Source organism: Mastigoproctus giganteus, chromosome 7 (genome assembly GCF_048544385.1).
Source record: "Mastigoproctus giganteus isolate SK-2022 chromosome 7, ASM4854438v1, whole genome shotgun sequence".
NCBI lineage: Eukaryota > Metazoa > Arthropoda > Arachnida > Uropygi > Thelyphonidae > Mastigoproctus > Mastigoproctus giganteus.
Window position 1 is genome coordinate 209,454,317 of NC_143581.1, and position 17,032 is coordinate 209,471,348.

General features: G+C 37.9%; 1 protein-coding gene across 1 annotated transcript in view; it reads right to left on the reverse strand.

The window, feature by feature from the left end:
- The window catches only part of LOC150083638 (glutamate receptor ionotropic, kainate 2-like), a 60,963-nt gene extending 49,237 nt beyond the window's left edge, over positions 1-11,726 (reverse strand). The window contains exon 1 of the mRNA XM_090377407.1: positions 11,213-11,726. Within this exon, the coding sequence (XP_090233533.1) occupies positions 11,213-11,291 (79 nt within the window). The 5' untranslated portion in view covers positions 11,292-11,726. The remainder of the gene's footprint in view (positions 1-11,212) is intronic.
- Positions 11,727-17,032: the final 5,306 nt, after the last annotated feature.

A 17,032-nucleotide genomic window follows, 5' to 3' on the forward strand; every position in this document is an offset into this window, starting at 1 on the left:
ATGAAATATGCAAGATTTGGAAGGCAGTTTAGCCAGAGAGGATGACATTATCTTTCGTATACACCTTGAATTTTATACGCCTTTAAAATAACCCAATGAATCTTTCATGAAGATGATCATGGGTAATCCTCTTACAAAAGATCGAGACTGTTGTTTAAAAACACGGCCGGGAATTAATTCTATTATATTGTGTATATCGGTGCGTTTTTAAAAATTCCTTAACTGGGTGATTTTATTCTATTATTTTTTTTCTCTTAAGCCTATTTCTGCTTTTTCGATAAAAATCACTTGCAAAGATATTAATATTGTTTTTATGGCGAGACAGATCTACGTGTTCAAGAAGGAAATAAGGTTATCAATGTCCACACCATTGTCCAAATGCTAAAGAACAAACAAAAACAAGAATATATTTTTAGACAGTATATAATATAAATTATATAAACTAAAATAATTGAGTGAAATATCGATTTACAACATTATCAATTCACAACATGCATTGATTGTTCACACTACAGGTTTAAAAATAGCCATCATTGTGAAAATGTCACAAAGACATTGTTTGGTTCCATTATACTGTATCACTCAAATGATTCATTCGACTATACTGACAACATTGGAATGATTCATTCGATTTTGGAATATTATTAGATTATTTCATTCAAATCATATTATTCGTTTGATTATGATTATATTATAATGAAACCCGAGTTTCTGGGAGAAAAAAACATGCTACTCTCGCCTAAGACCGACTAACTCATCCGCGTTGTGAAAAGGACCCATAAAATTCCTGGCGTCATTGATGGAATTCGAATTCAGGTCGTTTCCACCAGGTGTGGTGAGGACGGTGATTATACCAACTGTAATACCCACCAGGGCATTATTTTTCTCTTCTTCAGTTATTTCTTTTGCTTGTGTTCTCTTGTACAATTCTCCTTATTCGAGTCCAATAAGTCCATAGGTTCCAAAAATCTTTCACGTTTGAAGCTACTGTTAATATATATATAATAATAATGACCTTCAGGGTAGTATTATGCCAAAATATGCCACAGCACGAAACGTGGCGGTTGGGCGACAACAGCGTTTCTGGTGGCAAAAACCTTAAACTCCAGTGGTTTCGATAGCGTGGGTCCCGTAATGAAATTTCAGAAGTCTAGACTAATCGTGGGCGAAATATTTGTCTCTAAAATGACCAAGATTCTTTATACTCATCATGTATAATTACGGGATTGCGCAATTGGAATTTCCATAAGCTTTGACCATCACCACAGTCATTCCAAACTCTCTTTTACAGCTGTTCCAAAAATGGCTTAAGTGAGGAGAAACCTCTTAAAAGCAGATTTTAAATAACTATAGTAGTTTGTAACCCAAATTTTGTGATCTGGTAGGTTAAATCATTTATTTCAAATAGTTGACTGTATATTTGTTTTCTAAAACCTTCTTTCCATCGGTAGTTGTGTTTCGCCTCTTGACGAAGACTTCGATTTTCGTCTATAATCAGATTGGCTCGTAGCCAGATTCCTTTTTCTAATATCCAATATCGTTAAGCCCACATGATATATAAAATTCTATATTTTTCTTATTTTATCTTTAGAGCTATCTTTATGTCTTTCTTCTTCCTTAATAAACTTGATGAGTTTAGTATGTAATATCGTTAATGTCCTTTTTATGTCTCACGTGATATTGCAGACGATTCTTGCAGATTTTCTCGTCTGCCTTTTTGATAATGTAAATTGTGTCTTTCTACGAACTGTTTTTAATAGGATGTGACAGTTTATCACATATTTATATAATTTATTATAGTAATTAAAATATTTGAATTTCCTTACTGACCAACAGCTTTTTTTTAAATTTCTTCGATGGTCATTATGGGATTAGGCAGTGATTGCTGTATTAGTTTGCTTTTTTTTTAAAGCCTCATCTATTTACTGGAACCAGTGACATCATGCCTGATTTGATTTCTTGTTTGAATCTTGTTGATTGATGTCGAGAATTTCTCCTTATCACGCAATCTACAAATGCTATGCTATTATCTTTATTTTGTTACCATTGACGACAATATTTTAAGTTTTCCATGCCCGTTGTCTGCAAGTATGAACATTTTCTTGCCTAAATTTCTCATTAATACCTATAACTTCAGTTTAAATCGAACCGATAACGCAAAAAGTAATGTCTGTAACAATCTCAATACATTTATTCATTATCTCGACAGCGCCTTTTTGATAATCTTTGTAAGTGGAAAAGGACATTAGATGGAATCTAAGATTTAAAGTGAGGAAATACACTGAGTCCACGTAAAAATTTTAAATTAAAATTTTGTTGGTTATGTTATGGGATTAGGTTGGTGCTGAATTCTGTCTTCAGGCCAAGGAATAGGCTAATAAATCAGTCGTTGTATTGCTCTGATCTGCAATTACTGATATATTAATGCATTTTCTTTGGTCTGAACATAAAAATCGGCACCAATTCAGAAACGTAACTAGCAAGACAATTTTAGAATATGTTTCTTATTGAATGGTCTGTAATTCTTTATGAAACTATAAATTGAAATTTGAATATCGCTCAAACTAAGTGTCTTTACTGAATCTTTTTAAGATTAGTACATAAATCTTCATTCATCAAGCATCACTAGCCAAAAAAAGAAAAAATAATAATAATAATAATCACTTCCCATTTGATTTATCCATCCCCTCTATCTAGTTCTTCCCTGAATTTATTCCAACTACCTACCTGTACAATACCACGCGGTAATTTGTTCTGACATTCAACTACCTATTTTATTATCGGCTGAAGGAAAATTTCCGCATACTCCCCTGCAACTACTCTTCCTCATGAATTTATGCTTACTCGTGCGCCATCTGAGCAAGAGGAAGGATTCCATCAGAATTCAGCTTACTCAATCAATTCAAGGCCTATGTCTCTGGCAAGTACCTAGTCTCCAAAATCTGCAATTTACAGAACTGAAGCCTTTCCTGGTAAGAGCACCCTTTTGTTCCCCTCACTAACCTTGTTGCTCCTCCCTGCACCCACTACAACACATCCTTCCAGAGCTGTAGGCAGTACACTGAGTAGACAGAAATCATAGGATACCTACCTAGTAACGGGTAGGCCCACCTTTCGCCCGGATAAGGGCAGTCACACGGCGAGGCATTGAGTCCAATATTTCAGGAAAGCGTTCCACAAGTATTTCCATCCATGCTTGCTGCACCGCTTTCCATAATTCCATGGTATTCCTGGGTGGAGAATTCAGAGCTCGAACGGACCTTTCCACAGCATCCCAAAGATGCTCCACAGGGTTCATGTCCGGTGAACGGCCTCCCCGTTCACCGGACATGAACCCTGTGACCGTTCATGGTGGTAAAATCTGCGGAACGCTCTTCGAACCATGTTCTAGTCACCACGGCTCTGTGGGGAGGCGCATTTTCCTGCTGGAAGAGTCCATTGTCCTGTGGGCGCACGATGACTATGAAGGAATGCAGATGGTCTGCAAGGATTAACACGTAACCTGGACCGTTCAGAGATGCGTCTAGACGTACCAGACGTCCCAACGCCAGTTCAACACGCCCCAGACCTTCCGTCCACCTGCCTAAACAGTTCCTTGTTGATATGACAGGTGAATAGTTTCTTGCGGTTTCCGCTAGATACGCATCCTCCCGTCTGCTCGAAATAACTGGAAACTGGACTCGTCGGACAAGGAGATCTGTCTCCAATTATTCAAGGTTCAGTGCCGATGTTTTTTCGCCCAGTTGAGGAGTAGAGTCCTGTGTCGTGGTGTTAGCAATGGGACTCTGGTGGGTCGGTTTCTCCCATAACCTATTGTAGCTAATAATCGCCTGATGGTCTTGGTGGAGACGTTTCTAGCACCTCCCTCGTTGAAGTCAGCAAATTCAAATTCAAATTATTAGATTAGGGCCACCCGTAATCTCTTACATAAATCCATATATGTGTTATGACTGTAAATTGCGTGTGTTCTCTGGTCAATGCAGTGATTTGTGCCACTGTCGCTCTGCGGTTGGCTGAAACAATGCGAGACAGACGTCAACGGCCACGTTCGTCCACCACCTTTCTCCGCCCACAGCGCTGTCCACGATGAGATATTATTCCGGAAATGGCGTATTCCTGATACACTCTTGATACTGTCGAACGGGGACAGTGAAATTTCTGTACCACCTCCGTGATAGAGTGACCCATGCGTCGGGCACCTACTATCATCCCTCTTTAAAAGTCGGTTAACTCACGACGTTTATCCATACTAACATCGAATTATGTGTACTTTCAGTATACTCAAGTTGCAGCCTAACCATTGCATTATACAACAGGATAATAATCTCCTTATCCCTACTTGCAAAATTCCTGTATATCATTGACAAAATCCCAGCTGCACAGAGAACTTCATGTCTGACTGCACTATCTCTCCCCCCATGTCTTTTTCTTTCTAAACCACTCTGAGTTCGGTACCATACAGTTGGTATTATTCTGTAAATTTATTGCCACCCGTATGCAGTACCTTGAGTTTATCAATGTTAAACCTGAATTGCCACTTCTCAGCCTATCTGCCTAATTTATTTAGATCTTGTTACAGAAGCATTTCCTGATTGCTGTTATTAGCCATCCTACCAACCTTTGTATCATCTGCAAACTTAGACATTAGGCTTGATATGCCCATTAATAAATATCGAAAACGACTGAGCCCAGCACTGAAATCTCCACTAATAACATCAGTCCTACAAGAGCAGTACCCATTGATACCACTCTCTGTCTTATCCCACTCGACCATCCATTTATCCGTAGAAGTAACTTGCCCTTAATGCCACACTGCTCCAGTTTGTACAGCAGTCTTTTATGTGCAACAGTATGAAAAAGCTTTTCTGAAATCTAAATACAGTATATGATGTCAAAATTATTATTTTTTTGCATCCAGTTCCTTTTTTCTTGCGTCATTCAATCAGATAGACATGATCGCCCCTTACCCGATGAACAGAATCATCAAGTTATGAAATTGAACAAATATCCTCGGAAATTATCTTCAGTTTTGTGAAAGTTTGCGAGTGTGATGCAGTGTGGAGATTATATGATGTTTGAGCGTACCAAGAGGACTGAAGAAGGAAAAATGTACGCGATGAAGGATATGCAGCCAGAAATCCCATTAACTTTTAAAACCGATGAAAATATGAAAAATCGGAGCAAGTTGGTTGGATTGAAGTCAATTTTAAAATAAATATATTTTCTGTTTATACTCCGGTACAGCCACTTAGAGGCAAACGAGTTTAAATGATAAAAGTATAAGACATCTATAGAAAAATTCTATAGACGTCTTAAAATGCTATGGGATACCCCAGAGACCACAGACTGAAAATATTTTCCCATGAATAAAATGTCCCGTGCTTAAATTAAAAATCAAATCTTGGTCGATTTGATTTTTAATCCACGCGCTGAGGAAGAAAGTAATGATATTTTTGACTGAAACATAGATATCTAGATTCACCATGGTTTGGTGAAGATATCTATGTTTAAGGTCCCTATTTAGGAATAATTCGTTTGGGATTTAAAACTCAATAATACATTTGGATTCCTAAGACAACTGAAACTACCCACAATATATGTTTAATTTTGATAGAATACAGGAAGAATTGATATTACCGGAGATCAGTTTGTTAAGGAGCTTTAAATCAACAAACTTTCTTCTATAAGTCAGCACTTAACCCAAAATGTCTGCGAAATTTTTGAAGTATTGTCATCCTAACTTTAAAACTTGTTACCACTCTCTCTGAAGATAAGGGCAGACGACATCGATTGGTTCTTCATTGATCTAGATCTTCAAATGTCAGTTTAGAAACGAAGTACGAAATGCTTTATGCCTCCTTTAATACTGCTGTTGCATCAGATAACGTCAAATACAGTATATGGATTTTTCTTACTGGCACATCATTGTGCTGATTCTTCTCTGTAGAGTTTTAGGCGTATCAGAAATATGTCTGTAAATTGCGTGTATTCTGTAGTCAATTTGCTGTTTGCTTCATAGAAAAACCTAGTTTCCAAAAAAAAAAAAAAAAAATGCTACCCTCGCCTGAGACCGACTAACTCAGCAACGTCGTGTTGTGCTGGCTAATCAACATAAATCACTAGCTACTACAAGGTGGTTCAAAATTTTCGCAACGCAATTATCAGTAATTAATATTAATTCCTTTATTGTCAAACTATGCAGCCAAGTAATTATAATAACTATAATGATAGTATATAATTATAAAAAATTATGACAAATGTTGAAAATTTCCCCTTCTTGAATACACGGACTTATTTTATCATATTTGATGACAGGCCCTCTCGGATAGCACATGGATCTAACACTGTCCTTCTCACAGAAGGACAGTGGATTCGAATCCCGTCAATGACACTAGGAATTTTTATGGGCTTTTTTCACAAAGTGGCTGAGCCTCACTATACTGACGCCTCACAGTCTTAGTTGCTTTGATACTTAACAGACTTTCTGTTTAACACTTTATGACACCTTTTATAATAACGATCGAGCGTCTATGTTTTCAATTTCATTCTGTGTATTGGCTTTCAGTTTCTCCAACATGGGGATAATTTTCATATTTGACAAAAATAATCCCCATTTTGGAGAAACAAGTCCTACAAATAAAAATAATCCCCATTTTGGAGAAACAAGTCCTACAAATAAAAATACGGCGTCCTTATATCTGGGGATCTTGGAGCTACATTTTTTTTTTATAAATAAGATAATCACTGAAAGGTTTCTCAGCCACTGTTTCACTGGATGTGCGACAAATCGCCCCGTTTAAATCTCGGTATTTGTTTCTGTCAACTGCGTTTTCGAGAGGAGCGAACAATCACTCCGAGACGTGGAACAGCAGACCACATCTCAATTTTTGAGGATGTAAGGTAATTTCAAGAAAAACATGAGGATTTTCATTACTACATATCCTGCATTTTGAATACAGGTGTAATCAGTCTGCGCGGGCACACAGTGGTTATAATCACCATCTCCCCCCCCTCAGCTGGTGGAAAAGGCCCAGGTTCCAATCCTGTCAATGGCGTGAGGAACTTTTATGGGCTTTGTTCAGTCCGTAGCTTAGTTAGTAGGATTCAGGCATCGATAGCAAGGTCCCCTCCTCCGGAAACTGGGCTTCTTCTTCTTCCAGCAAAACGGGCAAACCGACCAGAGAACACAAAATTTACGAGCATAATACACACGGGTAGATGAGGTAATTCCTGGGTGGTCCTAATACGACAGCTTTTTTCCTTATTTATTATTTTTTTTTAATGAAACCTGGCGAAGAAAATGCAGTTCAAAATTTCCATTCCTTTCGAATTAAAAAAGGCTCGAAACCAGAAACAATAATAAGTTTTGTTTATTTATAAAGTTATTTAAGTTCATATATTACATGAATATATTAGGGATGGAGGCTCAACTTGTTACTAGTTCTTTATGTACTTGAACAAGACCCATTTGTGATGTAAGTCGTCTCGATGATTTCTTGGCGTCAATTAATAAATTGTTTTTGTAAGAATTGAGTACGGTTATCAAAAGGAGAGAAATTAGCTCTTTCAAGGATTGCGTGAATTTAGATTCACCCTGTACTTCACAACCTCATGACTTCAATACTTGGCTATCTCAGACTCATTCACCATAGATCCCTTTACTCCACTCATTAATTTTAAGCGCAATCTGTAATCCCTCTTATTATTTCTTGCTTTTGTTATGTAAATGCTGTCTGATATTTTTATGTAAATATTCTGTGATTTTATTGAAATCCTATATTTGGCCATCTTTCTGTATAACACACTGTACCCCAGCTGTATGCACTCTATTATCCAACATGTATTGAAAAACCTCAACTCTGGGAAGTAACGGTTTGACTCCAAAGGTCAAGTGTCAAGTAATGGCAGTACCACTTAAAATGGATGTACCAGTTATAAAGAGCACCAGGTAGCAATACCGCCCTCATGCGTAGCACAGATGGTAAATCACCTTCCTTCACACACCGCGTGGAAGAGACCTCAGTTCGAATCCCTTCGATGACGCGAGGAATTTTTAGGGGTCTTTTTCACAACGTGGCTGAGTTAGTCGGTCTCAGGCATAGATAGCAAGGTTTTTCCCCTGAAAAAACTGGATTTTTCGTCCAGCAAAGAAGACAAATCGACCAGAGAACACAAGCAATTTACAGACACAATACACCTGGGTAGTTGAATTATCATTCTAAATATTATATTATATTAGGGTCACTAATATCATTCATATTAGTGACCCTAATATAATATGATATAATATTTTAATTATTTTTTTAACGTGTCTTCATCCGTTTTATTTTGTTTTTGTGTACGTGGAGTAATCCTCTTTCCCTGTCCGAATCTCTTGAATGCTTTTTTTCGCTGTGCCTTTTTCTTTAACTTCAGAAAGGTCGCATTCTCTGCTTTTTATATTCCTTTAAATCTGAATTCTCTCGGCTTGCGAGTCTACATATGCAATGTGATGGTTAAATATCTATAAGAGAGCCACACAATTAAGCAATTCTCCTATCTATGCTGTAATTAGCAATCGATGAGAGCCCGTTGATTGGTTTAAACTAACAAATTGAATATCACATGTATCGTACTGGTTAGATAACATTTTGTAATGTAATCTGCAGGTCATTAACTCTTCTTTCTGCAAGCGGTTTTAGATAGGAATATGTGTATGTACAACCTTACTTAAATAGTAGGAATAGGGAATGCAGAAGTTAAAATACACTACTCGACAAATTTAATAGAACACGTAGAAAACGTGGTGTAACTCGTCACTGAAGCAGGCGGGCAAAAGTTTGGTATAGTGGTGTACCATAGAATAACAATGCAATGACCTATGGTGTACCATAGAATAACAATGCGAGAAACTTCGGACAGGTATAAGGGACATTTATAGGGGTTGTATAAGAATTACCAAAAAGGTCACATTACAGAAGTCGATAAAAGATGCTTTAAAATATGGTCCAATGACATCAGTACAGCGTGTAATTCTCTCCAACGGCTAAACAGGCTGTCAAGCCTGTTTAGCCGTTGGAGAGAATTGACACCCATGCTTGATATTAGGTGTAAATAAGGTTCTTTGGCAATGAATCCCATTTTTTCACCAGCGCAGACCTTAGCTCGCCAAGTGATCGAGAAGTTGGCTGCCATCGTGTAATGCGATACCCAAAGGCATCTCACACGTGTTCGATCGGATTTAAATCTGCTGATCGTGCTGGCCACGGCAGTCGTTGATTATCTTCATTTTCAAGATATTCCTCCACCACTTGAGCTCTATGTGCAGTGGCATTATCATGCATGAAATGAAAATCTGGGTCAATCGCACCCCCTAAAAGTCGCACATAGGGTTCGAGGATCTGTTCTCGGTACCTCTGCGCAGTTACGATACCCCTATCAAAAACATGAAGAGGGGTGCGGCCTTTGATAATTATTCCGCCCCACACGAGAACACCGCTTCCACCGTAAGTGTCTCTTTCTCTGAAGTTAGGGAAGATGGTACCGCATTCCTCGTTGTCTCCAGATGAAATAACGTTTAGAATCTGTTTCTGGGATAAAACGACTCACCAGAGAACAGAGCTGTACTCCATTTGTCAGGGATCCAAGTCACGTGTTCAGGGCACCAGTTTCGACGAGCTCAGAGGTGGTTTGAGGTTAATGGGATACAAACCACTGTCTTCCCTTACATAGAGTTCACTTGAATCGAGCCCTATTAACACAGTCCGGTTAAGTTTTCACCTGTTGGCAGTAGCAACCTCAAGAGACAGTTGTTGACAGTTCATCATAGGGTTCTGTTAGAACCAGACAGCAGTTATGGTAGCCCTTAGGAGACCTTAGCCAGCTCTTCTTGCAATGGTTCCTGTCTCCCGAAACTGCTTCCATAGTGCCGAGAGACACTGAGTGACACATTAAGCCAAGGTGCCACCTCCCCCTGCGACTGCCAGGTTCCAAATTGTCCAACAACCCACCACCTCAAAGACTCATCTAAACAATGATGATTTGCCATCTTGAGTGCTGGGGATGTGGCCATCCCACTGAGCAAGCCAAAAAAACGAAAATGAAGTGATGTGGTTGCAACCCGTGTTTTTATAGACATGAATAATTTTCATAATGTAAGGTGGTAGATCGATTTCTATTGGATACTCGGAATGTTTGTACATGCAAGGATGCCTATTATATCAAATTCGGCGACACTGTTCACAATAAAATATTCATGAAAAACATTTCATTCTGTTTATTTTGTCGAGCAATGTAGCAGAGTTAGTATTAGATAAAACAGCAGAGTAGTTAAAATAGTTAAAGTATTAGTGAATCAATGTTTTGCTTTCTTTTACTCTTAATTTTTTCTATCAACCAAAAGGAAAAAAAAACTCTATAGATATCATAATACATTCGAAACTTTTATTACAACTTGATACATATGTGTAGAATTTATATTTAAAAAAAAAAAACGTTTCATTTATCAGAGAAGAGTATATGTGTGAGTATAGTTTACAGAATTGTGTCAGAACACATGGGTAATTTAAGAATTTAAAAGTAAAACTTAAGTCATTACTTTTAAGAATTAAATAATTTAATTAATACAGATCAAAACACAAAAAAGGAAGTGGCCTTTTTAAATGTATAATTAGTTTCTTGCATTCTTATAAATTATATAATTGATTACTACTAGACGACGTACATAAAAGATATAAACGTAATGCCTTCAAGATGATTATTCCTAAATACCTTTGCGTAATATGGTAATTGGCTTAATTCTCTTTGGAATAAATATTACCAACATTCTAATAACTCTATAAATAATATTACCAACATTCAAATAACTCTATAAATAATATTACCTTCTAAAATCAAAATAATAACGTTGGTGCTTCTCTACTACTAATGAAAATGGAATACAGCTCAGATCGTCTGCTACTGAAACATACCGGAACTGCTTAAAGTAAGAGTTATTCGTGAATCAGATTTTATTTTCGCATTTCCGGTATAAATATCAGAGTAAATAAAAATATATATATATTATTACCGTTAAAATCCACAACGGAATACCATTATTCTACCTGAAATAGGTTGGAAGACATAGTTATTAATCGTGTGTAATCGCGTTGAGTCGAACTTCCAAAGGCAAGGTAAACATTTGTTTGAAATTCTACAAAGCTAATTACAAAAGGAAGATGCATATTAACCTTACCAACTTTAATGATCTCCGGTAGGCCTAACGCCGTTATGGCTAGGGATGATAGCAACCACACAACGCTACAGTGCGCCATGAAGCAGCTTCTGCAGGGGAAACTGTTGGAATTATGGACGTCTTCACTTGCCACAGTGGCTCGGGAAAGCTAAAATCCAAAGGCAACTAGCGTTCCTTCGCATCATAATACAATCAACTGAGCTCGAGGAGGTGGAGTTCACTTCGGTTCGAAATAAATAAAACAAACAAGATCGATTCAATTAGAGTTCATCAAAGATAGAATTTCAGGTAAGAGGGGAACGCTCTCAAAGTGGCACAACAAGCGCTCAGTGCGCCGGTGTCGTTGATCCAGCGACTACTAATCTACGGAAATAAAGAGCATCTCACAAAGAGTACAATGAGATCAGGAGGAGGTGGGAGGATGGAGCACATCGATGAGAAATACTGTATGTTCTGAACATCTTTGTATGTTTTTGATAAGATGAATAAATTCTCAGCATATGGCTCGCTACTATCGATTTTTATCTTTTCTAAACTGCAATTGATTTCGACGCAAATAGAATTTCTTGCCTGCTGCTTCTCATCAGAAATTCAGAAACAGTTCTGAATTTTCTATTCCACTCTGCACTAAATAAAATAAATGATTGGATATTAAGAAGTAAATCGCGCACTAAGAAGGCAGACAATAAATGAGATAAATTAAATCATATGACTTCAAAATGTCTATTTCTGGGAACCTCACTGTCACCATGGTAACATGGATGAAAGTGGTCGCGCCTGCGCAAATCGTTCTGCAGCTAGAGATTCTGAGTGGGTAATTGCAAAACACGAAATATTTTCTTAATAACGAGTGCGGTGAAGTTGAAATCGAAATTACCAATGTAATTCTTTTTCTGTCTATCTGTAGAATCTGTAGCCATTCACAATTTCTCATTTTATAAGTAGACAATTTTTTAGTAATATTTTAAATGTGTATATGTATTCTGTAGCGACTGACAGTCACAGCAAAGTAAAGACCAAATATGCGCCACACGTCTCTCTTTCCTTCAGGTCCAGTTGTAGTGGAAGGGTTTTACAATGCAAGGGGACTCATTTCTTAACTCTTATATGCTTTTTTCTGGATAGGTACCTCACTGTACACTTCGGCCACCCAAGGCACATGCACAAGGCTTCACTGGCCCCTTCACAATACATTTCTGCACCCATCTTTTGCATGCGCAATATAATATCAGGGGCATTCATATTACTTCAGTTTTAATTTAATGTACAGATGTGCATGTTTTTATAAAAGACTTTCCTTAAATAATAATTTAAAAAGCATAGGACTATATTAGATATACTCAGGGCCTATTAACTACCACAAAACGGGACCGAAGAGGGCCGGACACAATTTTATTATGTCCGGCCCTCTTGGGTCCCGTTTTGTGGTTAAAAGTAGAAGGGAATCACCAAGAAAGAGAAGAATGATGATATCCAGCTCGGGACCCTGGGTCTGCCAAGCCCATACTCACCAGATGTGAACCCCCGGGGTAATCCAGGAAGATCACCAAGGACAGACAGGATAGGAGGGGGGGGGGGTGATGCTCTTAGTTAAGAAGCACATAAAATCTAAAGCAGTGTATGTCGCTAGATTGCCCGAATATATAATAAAATTATAACAAATTTTTAAGCAGCCTTCTCCCTTAAAATGTGATCTGAATATGCTAAAATTAAATCACAAAATATGCTTTAAAATATCAATCAGTAACATCGATGTTCGACTGCGACTTAAAAAAAAGGCGCTGATTCCCTTAGAAAACAATAAAAGATAAAAAATATTAGCACCTAATGTTTACAAGAATGCAATATTCCCAGTTTAGAAAACCTCTATTAAATGAGAAATGTGTAACAAAAGTAATAGCTATACCGCGTTAGCATACAGTATATGCATCTCCTTCATATCACAGATAAAAAGATAACCGTGAGGTACATAAGAACAGTTATCTTTCCACCTTTACTCTATGCTGCTGAAATTTGGGCGTCAGCGGCACCGTCAATAAAGAAACCACTCTTTGCCACAGAATTCTGGCTCCTAAAGTGGGCCAACAGGAAGCACAACCTTCCAGCTCTGATTCGTACCACACAGCTTGCCAACTCTCTCGGAATTCCACGGCTTCCCACCTTAATCGATGACCAACGCCTCCTAGCAACAGTCAAGATGATAACAGGCATAATGGCAACACCTTCATTCTGGGATACCTGTGGCTGGAGGATCCCCCCTGCTGCCCTTAGGGCCAATCCCGAGCTCCACTCGCATTCAGCACGACTCCATCTCTCGGACAGGTTCCTTCCTCAGCAGATGCTCAAGCAAACCCAGGCACTGAACGCCGACCTGAACAAATTCGCTGCTGACCGGACTTACCGGAAAAAAATTATGACGAGTAGGACTAATCAGCAATGACTGATGTATACCTTGCACCTGTTCCTGTCTGATTGAGCTGGTGCTCTTATCTCGATGTTAAGCCAGCTCAAGCAGATTTAACTCTCGTAAGGAGTTCTCTCCTTTGTATTATAATATGTTTTCTTTGTAAAATTACCTTTTTGTAAATAATTGTTCAATTTTCCCAAGTTTGGGAAACTGTAAGCCCCTGGCTTTATGGCCGTGAAGGGTAATAAAAGATTATCTCTCTCTCTCTCTCTCTCTCTCTCTCTCTAATGCGCCTATTGTCTTCAGCGTGTCCGTCCATCTGTCCGCATGTGACAACTCGACACCAATAGACGGATTTTCAAGAAATTTTATATTTAGGCCTTTATGAAAGATTTGGTTTAATTTCATTAAAATTGAACCAACAGAAATCCTACAATTATTATTTCTTTTTTCCGTCCATCTGCGTGCAATAACTCAACTCAACTTCCAGTGAATAGATTTTTATGAAATTTTAGCCTTTCGAAGTTTCATTAAAATCAGATCAATACAAATTCGACAATAATTATTTTATTTTTTTCATACGTATCACACAGTCTATCAATATATTGTCTCTTGTAGCTGAAGCACTGGATGTCATATTTGTTGCTATGAGATGGTTAGAGGAATGAATGGGTAATGTGGCGGATGCGCAGAAACGAAATATTCTCGGTTCACGCATAGAAGTAGTTGCTTTTTGCTGTTTTTTCCTTGTCATAAATCATGAATTATTACTATTTGCTTACGCGCCTGAAATGTGATGCATTAACTAACTTGCATAATTCGCTTAAGGCTTCAGCAATTATAAGCAGCTGCAACTATCAAATACATATTTTTTGGACCATAAGACGCACACGAATTACCCAAAAATTCTAAAACAACCATCGGTTAGAATGCATACTGAAAAAAAAATTCTTCTTTGGATATTATAGTGAATTTTCGGAAAACAAAATGGAAGGCCTCTTCATTCAGGAAAAAGCGTATTATATAATCCAAAATTAAGTGTCTTCGATTTAATTCTGATAAATTTAATATTTGGCTTTAATTCCAGAATTCAGTGGTGTTCGCATTTTTCGAAAAGTCGTGTGAAAAATCCTTAAAGAAACAAATATTCGGGGAAGGGGGGAGAAATTAGTGTAAAATATTTTAATGAAACAAACCTGGGAAAATGACTGTAAAAAAATTCTGAAACAGATGTAGGGAAAAATTACTGTAAAACAATTCTAATGAATCATATCCAGGTAAAATGCCTGTAAATAAACAAATTCTAATTAAATAGACCTGGAGGAAAATGCTGTTAATAAACCTGTAATTGGGTTTTCTACATAATTTTTCTTATAATAACCAGAACAAGCACGAAGCAGACGTATAGATTAACCATGTCTGCTTAATTAACAACAAATTGTTAATAAATGATATTTAATTAACCCGGATCTTAATTCTTCGAATCGTAACGAGATAAGCAAGTGGAGGTTGGCCAGATATTTTTTGGCGTATCACATATATCAGCGAAATGAGAACATGTACCTTGAATTTGTTTACACCGCAATTAATGGAAGCATGAAAGAGAAGTTATCATGGGACAGGTAGAAATATGGGGATGATAGGGAGGACAGCCCCAAACTGACTAGTTTGGGTTTGTATTCTCCAAAGTAAATTTTCTATATGCACACAAGGACGATCACATAAAGTTGTGGCATTGGAGGCAAATTGCTGCTATGGATAAAGGGGTGGTTGAGGGGGAGAAGACAGAGAGTGGTAATCAATGGACACTGCTCATCGTGGACTAATGTTATTAGTGGAGTCCCTCAGGGTTCAGTACTGGGTCCATTATTGTTTTCTGTATTTATAAATGATATTGATGATGGTATATCAAGCTTAATGTCCAATTTTGCAGACAATACAAAGGTTGGCAGGGTTGTCAAGGACACTACTGACACTATGCTGCTGCAACAGGATCTGGAAAGGTTGAGCAGATGGGCTGAGAGGTGGCAAATGAAGTTTAACATTGACAAATGTAAAGTATTACATATGGGAAACAGCGACCCAAGAGCAACGTATCAACTCTGTGGTACTACACTGACAGTGGTAGAGAATGAAAGGGACCTGGGGGTGGTTGTGCAGGCAGATATGAAGTTTTCTGAGCAGTGCAGATGGGCTGCAGGAGTAGCTCATGGTGTATTGTCAATGATATATAGGAATTTTTTTTAGCAGGGATAAGGAGGTGATTATTCCCTTGTATAATGCAATGGTCAGGCCACACCTAGAGTACTGTATACAGGCCTGGAGGCCTCATTTCAAGAAGGATGTAGAGCTGCTGGAACGAGTACAGAGAAGGGCAACAAGATTAGTGAATGGAACAAAGGGGTGCTCTTACGAAGAAAGGCTTAAGTTTTGCAAATTACAGTGTCTGGAGACTAGGCACCAGCGAGGTGATCGGATAGAGGTGTATAAAGATTTAAATGGTTTGAGCATGCTCAATGCTGATGGGATTCTTCCTCTTGCTCAGAATAATCACCTGAGAGGGCATAAATTCAAATTGAGAAAAGACAGATGTAGGATAGATGTCCGGAAATCTGCCTTTAGCCAGCGGGTGGATGGTTGGTGGAAGAGACTTCCATCCCTTGTCGTGGAAGTTGATAGCCTAAATAAGTTAAAGCTCAGCTGGGCAGGTATTTCGAACAAACAGAGGGGTGAAGTGGAAGTGGTTATTTTTTATTTATTTATTTATTTATTTTTTTTTTTTTTTTTTGGCTGATGCTGCATAAGCTTGCTTTCTTGCATCAAATGCCTCTACTAATGGTAATGCTAAAGTTAGAGAATCCAAGAACATTGGCGTATTTAGCAGTCTTTTACTTCTAGAAGAAGTAAAAGGCGTTTAAAAGTTTACTCCAGTTTAGCATTACATACTCTGAGGATCTAGAGCTGTGGTTCTCAAACTCTTTCAGCTGACCGCACCCTACAGTCAATACACTATGATTGGCGTCGCCCATTTAAACAGGACCATAACTTGGGCAGGGAGACGTAGGCCTCCAAATTTAAGTACGAAATTTTGGTACAGTAGAACGCCGTTTAACCGAACGCCCAGTTATACAAACTGAAGAGTCTGGCGGGTGAATTCCACAAATTTTGTCTCTCAACACCAGCAACTTTCTGAGAACAGAGATTCGATTACACAGTTCTGTCTGTTAGCTATTAAAATAAGTTTGTGAATTTATTGAATCCATCAAAAAATATGTTTTCAGAAAGTTCGCGGCAGCCTAAGGTGCCGCGATACTCAATTTGACCACTGACCTACAGTTTTCTCTTTTTTTTTAACAATGTTTCGAAAATTATACTTTTTATTTTGTTATTGTTATTTTTTAAAACTTATCTAT